Raw genomic sequence first — 13,727 nt, 5'->3', positions numbered from 1 at the left:
AGAGAGAAGGGGAAACTTCCCAGTCAGCCCGTGCCAAATCCAAGGTTGCAGTTTCAAGGGGGAGGTTCATCCAATGCGGTGCAGGGGCAAGAGCATGTTCAAGCCATTGTCTCACTTAGGTCAGGGAGACAAGTGGACAACCAAGTGGGTCTTTCGGAAGAGAACCCTGTTGCTGAACAAGAGCGAAGAAGCAGTGGCACGAAGGAGAAAGATGTGGAACCATCTACAGCCACTGATGAAACCCCTCCTAGGTCGTTTATACCTATTTGATTGTATACAAGATTCTATTTATATAGAAATAGTCTAAATGTTATAATTCTCTTCTACTTCTACATTAACATGCAACAATAAATCTAATTTATCATTTTGTAACTCTTATCTCTTGAGTGCTTGTAACTCTTGTCTCAATACACCCCTGCAAATCTAATGGTAAATCACGGACGTTGAGGTTTGATTTTGAACATCAAAGGCTAGAAAAAAAAAAAAAAAAAGGCTACTATGGCCTGAATTGGAACATCGGTTTCTATGACTGAAACTTGGACTTCGGCGACTCTGGCTGCATTGACTACTATGCTTGGGATTTGGACATCGGTGATTTTGGTCCGCATTGGCTATTATGGCCGGAATTTGGACATCAGTAACTTTGGCCGAAAGCGGCTATTATGGCCGAAACCTAAAAAAAAAAAAAAACAAAAAATTGGCATAGGATTGAATATTGATGTTATATATCCCTGTAGCTTTAATTCCATGTAAGAACTAATAATGATTGAGCTTTGAGGTAGGGAAAGAAGGAGAATAATAAAGAGAGACACAATATGTGTAGCGCCCCAGATTTTAAATTCTAAAATAGAGCGTCTTAAACTCGAATTTAAGACTGAATAAAATGGCTGGCGCTCGATCTACTCAATACTCTTTAGTTTTCTTTAATGCACCTGAAGCCTATTGTAACGACCCACCCCCAATGACACAATATTGTCCGCTTTTAGCTCCCCATACCAGACTTCCCAGGAGGTCACCCATCCTGGGATTGCTCTCGCAGCGGCTCGCTTAACTGCGGAGTTCTGATAGGTTCATTGCCATCACGGCTTTAAAACGCGTTGTGTCATATAGGGTGCATTTATACATATAAGCACATCCTCATTCCCAGGCGATGTGGGACGTCACAATCACCCCCCTTGGGTCCCAGCGTCCTCGCTGGCGACCCTCATGGGATCACCCCATTCTTGGCATCCCAGCGAGTGCCCGCCGGCAACCCTCTTGGGCTTGTGCACGCTCCCACCATCTCAGGCTGGGCAATGGCTCTGATACCATTTGTAACGACCCACCCCCAATGACACAATATTGTCCGCTTTTGGCTCCCCATATCAGACTTCCCAGGAGGTCACCCATCCTGGGATTGCTCTCGCAGCAGCTCGCTTAACTGCGGAGTTCTGATAGGTTCATGACCATCACGGCTTTAAAACGCGTTGTGTCATAAAGGGTGCATTTATACATATAAGCACATCCTCATTCCCAGGCGATGTGGGACGTCATTGGGTGATCCCATGAGGGTCGCCAGCGAGGACGCTGGGACCCAAGGGGGGGTGATTGTGACGTCCCACATCGCCTGGGAATGAGGATGTGCTTATATGTATAAATGCACCCTATATGACACAACGCGTTTTAAAGCTGTGATGGCAATGAACCTATCAGAACTCCGCAGTTAAGCGAGCCGCTGCGAGAGCAATCCCAGGATGGGTGACCTCTTGGGAAGTCTGGTATGGGGAGCCAAAAGCGGACAATATTGTGTCGTTGGGGGTGGGTCGTTACAAATGGTATCAGAGCCATTGCCCAGCCTGAGATGGTGGGAGCGTGCACAAGCCCAATGAGAGGGACGCCAGCGGGGACGCTGGGTCCAAAGAGGGGGTGATTGTGACGTCCCACATCGCCTGGGAATGAGGATGTGCTTATATGTATAAATGCACCCTTTATGACACAACGCGTTTTAAAGCCGTGATGGTCATGAACCTATCAGAACTCCGCAGTTAAGCAAGCCGCTGCGAGAGCAATCCCAGGATGGGTGACCTCCTGGGAAGTCTGAAATGGGGAGCCAAAAGCGGACAATATTGTGTCATTGGGGGTGGGTCGTTACACCTATTTCAATGGATTAATTGGCATAATATTATTAGTGTAATAATATTTTTGATAAAGAATATTATTGTGGGATATAACTCCCAGAAACATAATAAAAAATATTAGATGGTTTAACTGTCAATGATTTTTATCAAAAATCATCATTTCCTGATTTTTAGTTCACGTAGGGATCCAATTTATTTGTACTTAGCTCTTAAATATTACATAACTAGAAAGGAAATCCTAAATAGTAAGACTAATGTTTCAGTATGGCTATAGGGGTTAATAAAAATAATATACCATAATTGATTTAAGCCCACACTCGGCTTTCTCACTTAGACGTTAAAAATTGAAATCTAAACCCAAGCCCAGAATTCACGTATAATATCCCATTTACACATTAAAATCTAACATCAGCCTATACCCAAAACGTTAAAGAAAAATGGTTATTTTCCACCTTTTTTTTTTTTTTTTCAAAATAAAATCATATTTTATTTAATTTTTTTTAAAATTTTTTCAAACAAAGATAAACCTCAAAATTCACCCAATAAATAAGAATTGAATTTTAATTTTAAAAAATCAAATACTCAAAAAGACCATATATAAGACACTATAAGAGAAACCAAGTAAGCGTAACGGATGATTAATGTCTAGTTACTTAGAGAGATAACTGATATTTTGATAGGGATGCGTACGAAGACTTCGGCAGCACGTAGCACACCTGCCCATACCCCAACCGTTGATTAAAAACACCTAGATTTAATCTAGCCATCAAGATTTCTATAAAAGAAACAAGCAGTGTGAACGATCTCCGATATTGCAGAACTCAAGGCCTCTTTCTCTGCGTCTTTTCTCTCAGTTTTGTGTAGGAAAACTCATAAAAATCCCCTCCTTTTCTTCACTCAGTCTGTACCTAGAAACAGAGCATCCATTTCTTGAAAGCAAGCAAGCAGCAAAACTCTGAAAATTCTCTCTTTACTCACGGTTTTTACTGCTTCTAGCAGAAAAATATATATACATCGCTCAAACCCACTGTACCCATACGTTTAGTGTAACGACCCAGGGAAAAGCGCTAGCCACATCTGCACTACCACCCCAAAAGGACTAGTCAATTTGAAGCTTTCCCTAGAATCACTTATAAAGCCCAGTTTCACCTAGTAATTAGGCAATGTGGGACTTAGCACCCATGAATATCTTTATAAACTACTCTCTCTGTAAACTATTCATCTCTTCCCAATATGGGACTGGGGTGTTACAAACTCCCCCCCTTAAATCCCTGACGTCCCCGTCAGGGTCATGTCATGAAGTGCTCCAGTACCACATAACCTGGCGTTACTAGGTGGCTCTGATACCATTTGTAACGACCCAGGGAAAAGCGCTAGCCACATCTGCGCTACCACCCCAAAAGGACTAGTCAATTTGAAGCTTTCCCTAGAATCACTTATAAAGCCCAGTTTCACCTAGTAATTAGGCAATGTGGGACTTAGCACCCATGAGTATCTTTATAAACTACTCACTCTGTAAACTATTCATCTCTTCCCAATATGGGACCGGGGTGTTACATTTAGCACCTAAAACAGAGCAAAACTCTGTGTATCACACAGTTGGAACCCCAAAAGAAAAGAAGGAAAGAAGAAAGACCAAATAAACAAGAAAAGAACAGAACAAAACAACCTTCCAGAATTGTTCTCTCTCTCTTGTAAGCCTTTCTTTTTTCTTTTGTTTTATTTACTTCAAAACAAGTGCTGGACCGGTTTTTATTCTTGTGGGTGTGTGGTTAGTTTGTAACAAAAAAAAGAAAAAAAAAAAAAAAAAGAAAGAAGAAAAGGATAAGAAAGAAGTCTCTAGAGAAAAAGAAATAAAAAGCATAAGTTGGAAAAATAAACATAAAAGGAAAAGAAAAGAAAAGTAATAAAAAGAAAGGATAAAAGAAGAAGAACCTAGTCCTTTTAATATCTTAAAATAACATTTGAAGATATTTGGTAAGTTTTTAAACTAAGCCTTTGACTTATTTTATGTAATTTTTAAGTTGTTAACTTTGTTTTAATATTTTGTGATTTTACAGTTTTTATTATTTTAAGTATTTAACGTTTTAAGTTTTGTTTTAACATAGTATTTCAAGTAGCATATTTAGATAATAAATCACGCTGTTGTGATGCTGGAGTAAAAAATAAATATTTTTATAAAAGCGCCGTTACACCGTCTAAATATTTTAAAGTATTTTTAGCATTGTTGATATTAATGCCGTTACTTTACCCAATTTTATAAAATAATAAAATTGGAATTATTTATAATTATGACAATTAATTATATTAACTGTTATATCTATTTTTATAAAAATAGATATTATGCTACTGTGATATTTATGTGATTTAATAATATATAACTGTTATATAAATATATAGCCGTTATGATTAAAAGTGTTGGTAAAACGATACTTATGTAAATAAGTATTTTAAAATACAAAGGGTATTTTGGTCATTATTTATAAATGTTGTTATAATGCCCATATAAAATATGTGACATTATAATTAAACTAATTTATATGCCGTTACTATGTCTAAATATTGTTAGAGATTATAGTAAGGTTTAAAGGTTAGAAATGAAAATAGTGTTAAAATGTATTTTTAGTGAATTATGCTAATTAATTATTATTTGTATTAAATATATATTGCAGTGAACAATTATTGTGAACACTTTTTGGAAGCAGGAAATAATTGCGAGTATTTCTTACTTACTGGGGATGATATGTGGTGGTATTTGATGATGTTTTGATTTCTGTTTTATTTAATTGTATACGAGTTGTTTGGCATTTTACATGTGTTGTTTGGAAAGTAGCATATATCACTGTAGTGAGTATTTCTTACTCACTGGTGATGATACGTGGTGTTCTTTAATGATGTTTTGATTTCTGCTTTATTTAACCGTATACGAGTTGTTTGGAAAATAGTATATATCACTGTTGTGAGTATTTCTTACTCATTGGAGATGATATGTGGTGGTCTTTGATAATGTTTTGATTTCTGTTTTATTTAATTGTATGTGAGTTGTGTGATATATGTGTTGTTTGAAATATTGCATGTTTTATTATTATGTAAGATGAACCTATTATTAAATTGTCATTGCATATTAGACTGTTGGGAATTCTGAACTTGTTAATAAGAAAGACTAATGGTTAACGTCTTTAGGCAAAGACTGCAGGTTAAAGTCCCAAGGCACTAATTAATGTTTGAGGACTAAAGGTTAAAGTCCCATGGCAAAGACTGACAGTTAAAGTCCCAAGACAATGCTGATTCATACCATATGTTCAAATAAGACCAAAGGTGGTTAGAGTCACCAGGCACTAATTAATCACCAATAATAATAAGACCATAGTTTAAGTCTTTAAGGCAATAACTAATAATAAGACCAACGGTTAAAGTCCTAAGGTAAAGACTGAGGGCCGGTTTAAGTCTTGATGCAAAACTGAGTAAATGAGATTATGCATATATATAGCTGTCATTATTATGTTGTATGATGTACTTTTAAATAATTCAGTATTTCATTATGTTATTAGAAGCTGGTGACTCACTTGACCGCAGTATCTGATTATGGTGATAACCACAATTACATGCAAGTTTATGCAGGTCCGAATAAAGGATGGAATGACTAGAATTATTATGTTAATTTTATTTGAGACTTGTTATGTTGATATGTCATATTTAATAGGTTGGATAAAACAATAGTTATTTATTATTAAGTGCCGCATGTGGCACATATATTATTGCTTTGTATGTATTTATGATATTAGAACACATGGTTAATTTGTATTTTAATATAATAAGGTAATTTAGTCAGCTCTAAAGTGTTATGTTCCCAGTTGTTAAGAAAAAAAAATATATATATATTCCGCTGTCAATTCTTAACTTTGATGATGTCGACATGTAGTAATGTCACGTGGAAATCAAAATTTTTACTTATGCCTTTTTGTAAAAGGGCAGGACGTTACAATATGAGAAAATGTGGAAGGATGAGAAAACCTAAGAAAAAAAAATGCACAAGATTGTGGGCTTTTGATTTTGGTTATGATATAAGATGCAAAATGATTGATGAATGAAAAAAAAAAAAAAAAAAAAAAGGAAAAAAAGAAAGAAAGAAAGAAAGAATTGGCATAGTACAATGAAATCATAATGATTTCAAATGTCTCTTAATTATTATAATCTTTAGTTGTATAACATTAGGAATTTATATTCGAACTTTGTAGATAATGTTGTGTAAAACAAACTTGATCCATGTATAGAGGAGTTTTGGTTATCTTGTTGTCTATTTATATATATATATATATATATATATATATATATATATATATATATATATATATATATATATTATTTGATTGTGTTAAATATATATCTCAATTATTTCACCTATGATCGATATACAGTATTGGGGTCGTCCACCACTGGGAAAGCACACGATCGATCGATGCAAGGTAACCACAACATATGTACTACATCAGTTTGGCCATCAACTAATTAAGCACTACTGTTGCCTTCAGTTTTGATCCTCATATGCTCTAAGTATGTCTTTCCATTGAGCCTCCGGGAGAAGAAATCCTTGACATACTTTTCCATTCCGACCCTTCTAAATAATGGTGGCTTGTTTGGATTTAACAAAGTAGTTGCTGGTCCAATCTCTGCCTCAAATTTCGGGTTGAAGAACAAAGCAATAGAGATCCTCTCTTTCGTTGTGTTTACATTTACCCTGTGCTCGACGCTGTTGTAGAGCCCATTGCTCAAAATCTGCAAAATTAAGCATGCACACATTATACAGGAACTAGTAGATATTAGACATGATAGACATACACTAGTTCTTGTTTATTGTTTCTTGGTTCATTTTTTGGTGAATTTACAAGCTTATTATATTACGTTGTCGTCATATAACACCAATTTTGTACGTATGCAAGGAATTGTTGTTAGAGAGCTCTAATTTCTAGTGTTAAATGCAGGGCAGGCTGTGTGAGTGGTGTTCAGGTGGACGGTTAAAAACTGTCCTATATCCGCTATTTGCTCATCCACATGGATTATGGGTGGATTTTCGGCCCCTAACCTTGGGTGGGCAGCTCTATATCCATTATCTGTACAAATGCGGGTGGATAGAGAAATATATCTAATATTCGCCTCCACCTACTCATATATATAGAATTAATAGTTTTGTCTTATAAAACAACGTAAAATTGGATTAAGACTATCTAAGAAAGACTATTATCCCTGGTGAGGGCTGCCATATATGGCTTTAAAGCTCCAATCAGGCAATCACCTTTCACTGGACCAATCCTATTTGTGTCTTGCTGTATTTTTGGGCATTGCTCAACACACAAAACGTGCACTGGGTTGAAATAATGGTTATATATATATATGTCAATGCCCTTACTGTGACGGGAAGATCTCAATTCCCCTCGACTCGCAGTTAGTGCGCAAAAGAGGGAGCATCTCCATGTGACAGATTTTAATGCCATATATGTGTTGGTCTTGGTCACGAACCTTTTGTATTTATTTATTTTTATTATTTTATGAACAAGTTTGAATTAAAACCAAAGAAGATACCATGTTTGAAAATTATTCTAGCAAATAAAGTAAACTAGATCCTATTTTAGCACATGTTTTTATTTTTTTTCTTATCTAACTTTTGAAAAGGAGGAAGAGAAAAAGAAGAACCAAACCTCCAAAACGTCTCCTACGTTTACAACAAAGGCATCTGGATGGAAGTTTACAGGAATCCATACACCATCTTTCTTCAGTTGAAGACCTTCGACTCCATTAACTTGGTGAAGGATGGTGATGCCGGTTGCGTCGGAGTGAGGCGTGATACCCATAACCTGCTCTGGTTGTGGGCATGGAGGATAGTATGTAATCCTCACAGATTGCATCCCATCATCAAACATCTCCTTCATCTCTCTCATTTCTATCATTAGGGCCTTTCCCAGATGCTCCAACAGTGTCATCGCAAGCTTTTGCAACTCCTTTAAGTAAGCCTCCATAGTTTCTCTAGTGAAAAAAAAGATGAATAGATTATATATATAGGTATTCCCGGATTCCCCCAAAAGAAAAAGATAAATGAGAGAACATGCATTAACGGCCGGGTTGGCTCGAGTGGTAAGTCATTTGGTTTTGATATTTCATGAAGCATCAGGTGTTCGACTCGATCCATTTGAGTTCAAACAAATCTTTAGAGCTATGACGCAAGCTCGTAAAAGCTTGAACTTTATCCAACTCGTGTGAAATAAAAGCTTTGCACGGTGTTCCGGGGATCAAGTTATCTCGGTAATAATAATAAAAAGATAAATGAGAGAGATCAGAACCCGAAAGAAAATGAGTTGGAGGCCAGCAAACATGATTTTTAAAAAAATGAGAAAAAAGTTGAGTTGGGTATGACACCCAAACATCCCCATAGGTATTCCCCAAAAAGAAAAAGATAGATGCATGAGAGAACTCAACGGGTTGGCTCAAGTGATATATCATTTGGCTCTAGTACGTACATACCTTAATTATGAATCATCAGGTTTTTTTAGAGCTACCCATAGGTAAAAGCTCGAGAGCTTTATTCAAACTCGTGTGGAGGGGATGTTTTGCAAGGTGTCCCGGGATCTAGTTACCCCGGTTATTTAAAAAGAAAATAGAGATAAATGAGAGAGAACCTGAAAGATGAAGGGAGTTGTGGGAAGAGATATGGCTTTCTTCTATGAATAGGATTTGTTATCATATAGACCCTATCACCCCAATCAAGTCTTTGATCAGCAGATCGGACCACGGTTCCGTAGCCTTCAACATCTCCTGGTCTTACCTTGAACTTCATCTTTTCTTCCAAGGGAAGCTTGAAGAATTCTTCAATCTCCTGATTCAGCTTCTCCAAGAGTGAAGAGCTGACTCCGTGGTTCACCAACTGTACGTACAAGAATAATATATATAAAACAACTGCTACTACGTCGTTTACGGGAGTAGAAAATGATAAAACTTAACTTCAATTCATATTTGGTCATTAACTGAAAACTAAAAAAAAAATTAAAAAAATTTGAGAAGGAGATCGACCTGAAAGAGCCCCCATTCCATGCAAGTTGTTTTCAACTTGTCTGTTTCAGAGTCTTTGGTTTCCACAGACACCAGTTTTTTCATATCAACTGTGGGGATTGCAGGGAAGAGGGCTCCTAGAAGAGCTGGAGGGTCCTGATGATCAACCGGCCGGACAAAGCGTTCAGGGACGACTTTGCTGTGGGGGTTTTTAGCGAGCTCCTCCTCTATGCTCAGGACTAAATGTGATGATGCCATTGCTTTACCTACGTACACAGCCATGGTGTGATCGATGGTACATATATATACATATAGCGAGGCAACTGAATCACAGGAGAACTGAATCACAGGAGAAAAGTTTCTATAAAAAGAAAATGTACGCGCCAATAATAAAAAAGCTCGTAATTGCGGCTATTAATTAAAGAGGAATGCTAGAGCATCTTCTGGTGTTCTCCATGACATAAATGTAATTTTTTTGATTCAAAAATTATATCTATGCCATCCAAAATGACATAAATATAATTTTTTAATTATATCTATGCTATGCCAGGAGAACACTAGGAGAATACCTGAAGATGCTCTAGCATTTCTCTTAATTAAGTATATCGGTGCGGATGAATCAACCCAAATACAAGTTTAAGGCAAGGAAAAATACACTTGTTTTGACTTTACAAATTACTAGACTACGACAAATTAACTTATTTATTAAGTTTTTTCGTATTTTAATTGGACCGAATATGTGGATTGTACATGATTTTTAATCACTAAACTCTTCAAAATGCCCTAAAAAATATGCACTCAATTTTTACGTTTTAACATCTAAAGTTCAAAAAGTTTAATAATTTGTAGAAGTTAAATGTCATTTTTTGAACTTTAAAAGCTGCAACTCAAAAATGGTCTTGCTTCGAAAGGTATATAAAGTATATTTTCCCTAAAGTTTAATTTGATGAGGTTCGGATTAATTGAACCAATCGATTATTATTATTATTAGTTTTTGAGAGCAATCGTTGTTAAAACAAATTTTGGAAAAAGAAAATCCTATTTTTTTTTAAAATAGATTGGGGAGGGTCAGATTGCACTTTTTTTATTTTTTATTTATTTTTTATTAAAGCCATCATTAATAAAGTAATTTTTTTAAAACAATTTTTTGGGCAAAAACCTCTGAAAACGTTTTAATTTTCTAACCTTTTATTTGGGGGGTGGGGGAGGACTGAGGAGGGGGACAGCCCCCCTTGCTCGCCACTAGAAGTGGTCAAGGAAACGGAAGTCAATTGAGAATCAAGGAAAAATATGTCGTTGTATTTGAATAAGGGCATCTTTGAGGTGTGATCCATTTTATAATTTGAGAATTCCCAAAAATATGTTGTACCTGCATATCGATCATTCCTCCAACTAGATTTTGCTGTACTCTGTGCACTTGCTCAATTGAAATAAGAAAGATTATTTCATTACTTTTCTAGAAATTTTCAAGCATCCAAATTTCGAGTTTAAAATTCCATGAAAAATGTGTCGATTGTACTATATACCAACGACATTATTCTCATACCATTATCATTATTTTTCATATTACCTTTGCCATCATTATTACTGCCGTCACCACCATTATTATCATTGACATCATCATTATCATAGGCTATTATTACCATCACCATTAATTGCGGCCCACCCACCATTTTTTTCTTCACCACCATTGTTATTGTCATTACGACCACCGGTACCCCTCATTGCCACCACTATCACCATTGTTGGAGATAGAGTCAGAAACTCCTATGAGTAGAGGTTAGAGGTCAAAAAAATTTATTGGTAGGGACCAGTTGACTAAATTTTTATTTTTTACCTCATAATTTTTTTTACCTATTTTTTTTTTTCTTTTTTGAAATTAAGGAGGGCATGCATGATGTATACCGGCCCCACCTAAATTCGTCCCGGACCATAGTACTATCATATATATATATATATATATATATATATATATATATATATAGCTTTTACTGCTATTGCTACCATCACCACTAATATTTATATATGTAATATTTACCTTTTTATTTATATATATAACCCATTAATTATTGGGTTATTTTTTTTTTTTTTTTAAAAAAATAATTAATACAATTTTCTTTGGGCCTGGCCTTATGAGGGTTTTTTTTTTTTTTTTTTTTAAAAAAAAAAAAAAAATTAAATGATTGTCCCCATAAAAAAGTACTAGTATATATTAAATTTCTACCTCCGTCCTGGCCTGCTCCAAGAATGGGAATCCTATAGAAATTGGAGACTTACCTATATATCGTTTTGTAACCTGGCCTAGCTAGTTCCAATTAATCTGCAATATCCCGAAAAAAAGAAAAGAAAAGTAGTTTTCACTTGTAATTAGAGCTTGTGAAAATGATATATATGGATGAGATATTAGGTTAATCCATACAACCTTTAGGCTAGGGCACATTGACATGTTTGATACACAAAATGATGGTTCCTTTAATTAAGAATAGAAATATGTATTACGTACTGAGAATAGAAGAGGTTGAAATGAAAAATAGCACATTATGTTCCTTTAAAAATAGCTATTCTTTCCATTTTTTAGAGGAATAACTATTCTATTGAAATAATTTCATTCCAATTGCCTATTTCTCATAACAAACGTGCATGCATGCCCCTATAGTTTGTGTTGTGGAAGGCTTTGTGTACCTTATAATTGTGAAGTTAATTAGCTAGAAAAGACAAAATCATAGCCTATAATCATCGAATGATTAAACAAAAGCAAAATAAATAAATCACGTACAACAGGATAGTTACAGGCCTTGATGGTCTCTTGTGGCTGTAACAGATCGATCGACATGATGAATAATGGATTCGATTTAATTATTTACATATTTGACAAATTCATGCCTCAATGTAAAGCAACCTTTAATTTAAGGTACGACATTTAGGTCTATATCACCTAATTCAGCACTAGTAAAGAACGCGTGAATTTAAAAAGAATTAGTGGGTGGCCTTTCAAAAGTTGGAAATGTAGGTTCGAAGGTTGATTGGATGAACTTAGGGGAAAATAATGTATTTAAAAAGAGAAATCACATTTTTAATATCATACAAATCTGACGAGGCACTTCCAATTTCTACATATCAAACAAATATTTCACAAGACTAACGTAGTAAAGTCTAGTAGCGGTTAGGTTAGGTTAGCCCTTATTATTATTACTTTTTTTTTTTTAAAAAAAAAAAATAATAAAATAAAATCCAATGACCGATTACTAGACCTTGCCATATCATCTTACATGGCAAGCGGATGTGACTACTAGATCTTGCCACATCAAAGGTTGGTCGGGACTCCTGTATCACTATTATAAAATATATAAAAATATAATTTCTAGTCTTACGTACTCATGTATTAAATAATATAAAAACAACATCAACCACGTGAGCAAAAGCTTAACAAAATTCTTTATTCTCATAGTAATGTTATCCACGCACTCAAATTCCTTTTGGTCATTCATGCATGTTGCTGAGATAATTAAACCTCGATCTCCAGCACATTAGGAAGACATAAATTTTCAACCTATAGTTATATACAATATAAGGTTGCGTAAAGGATCGCGATGTTTTCACCTACTACTTGTGACATTTTCTAAAGCTTCTATAAAAACGTGCATAATTATCCAGTCGTTCCTTTTATAAGGTTGATGCATGTATTGACAATTACGTGATTAATCAGTTTACTATTTTTTATTTTTAATTTTAATTTTTTCTTTCTAACCTAATCAGTTTACTATTTAGCAGACAACCCACGTTTCTGATTATGACATGCTAATCCCGGGGGGCACGCCGGGCCTTCCAAATTACTTAGTCAAAAAATGAAATCACATCATTTATGTTGACATATTCCATTAATTGGCCGGCGGAGGTCCACCAAACGGCTAGATGGTTAGCAAAGTCAATATGGGAGGGGATCGTAGAAGTTCAAGATGTCGATTTGTCACACAAATTTTGGGGAACATTGACTTGGCCTATTCATTAATTTCATTATCATTTGGGTTTGGGCAAAGTTTTGTTTCAAGTACTTGGGTTGGAAAAAATTCTTCCAGTTCAGTTTAGCTATTATGTTGACATTTATCTTTAGAATATGTGGTTTTCACATGCATTTCTAATAGAATTAATAAAGCATATGCCAATTTAATTAATAATCTGAGTTAAAAGAATGACTTTCCTCCTATCTAATTTAGAGGAAAAACTTTGTCCTCGTCATTTTGCATATATATCCTACATTGACCATTATCATTTCAGGACATACGAGTCTTGTAGTATTTGTAGAACCCTATGAGCATTTATTTTAAGGTTAGAGTTAGGATAGACTCCTTGCAAGGTTTTCATTCCTCGATCTCTATGATCAATTGGTAGATGTTAAACTTAATTAGCAGAATATATATTTTAATTCAAATGAGAGGTGAATAACATAGATAATGTTCGAACACAAGACTTTGATTATGATATCTTATTAAATCATCACTTATCTTAAAAATTTAAGCTAATAGGAAAAATGTTAATTTTGATAATTTAATTAATATTCTAATAGCATCT

At 35.0% G+C, this 13,727-nt stretch overlaps 1 protein-coding gene across 1 annotated transcript; it reads right to left on the bottom strand.

The window, feature by feature from the left end:
* Positions 1-6,464: 6,464 nt before the first annotated feature.
* LOC133869575 (protein SRG1-like) lies at positions 6,465-9,443 on the bottom strand. Its single transcript, XM_062306614.1, has 4 exons — positions 9,180-9,443; positions 8,789-9,033; positions 7,814-8,138; positions 6,465-6,893 (listed from the first exon to the last, which is right to left on the bottom strand). Exons 1-4 carry the CDS (start codon positions 9,438-9,440, stop codon positions 6,627-6,629), a joined length of 1,098 nt encoding a protein of 365 aa, XP_062162598.1. The 5' UTR covers positions 9,441-9,443; the 3' UTR covers positions 6,465-6,626.
* Positions 9,444-13,727: the final 4,284 nt, after the last annotated feature.

This window comes from Alnus glutinosa, chromosome 5, assembly GCF_958979055.1.
Source record: "Alnus glutinosa chromosome 5, dhAlnGlut1.1, whole genome shotgun sequence".
Lineage (NCBI taxonomy): Eukaryota > Viridiplantae > Streptophyta > Magnoliopsida > Fagales > Betulaceae > Alnus > Alnus glutinosa.
The sequence above is the reverse complement of the archived record's forward strand: the minus strand, read 5'-3'. Positions and strand labels throughout refer to the sequence as shown.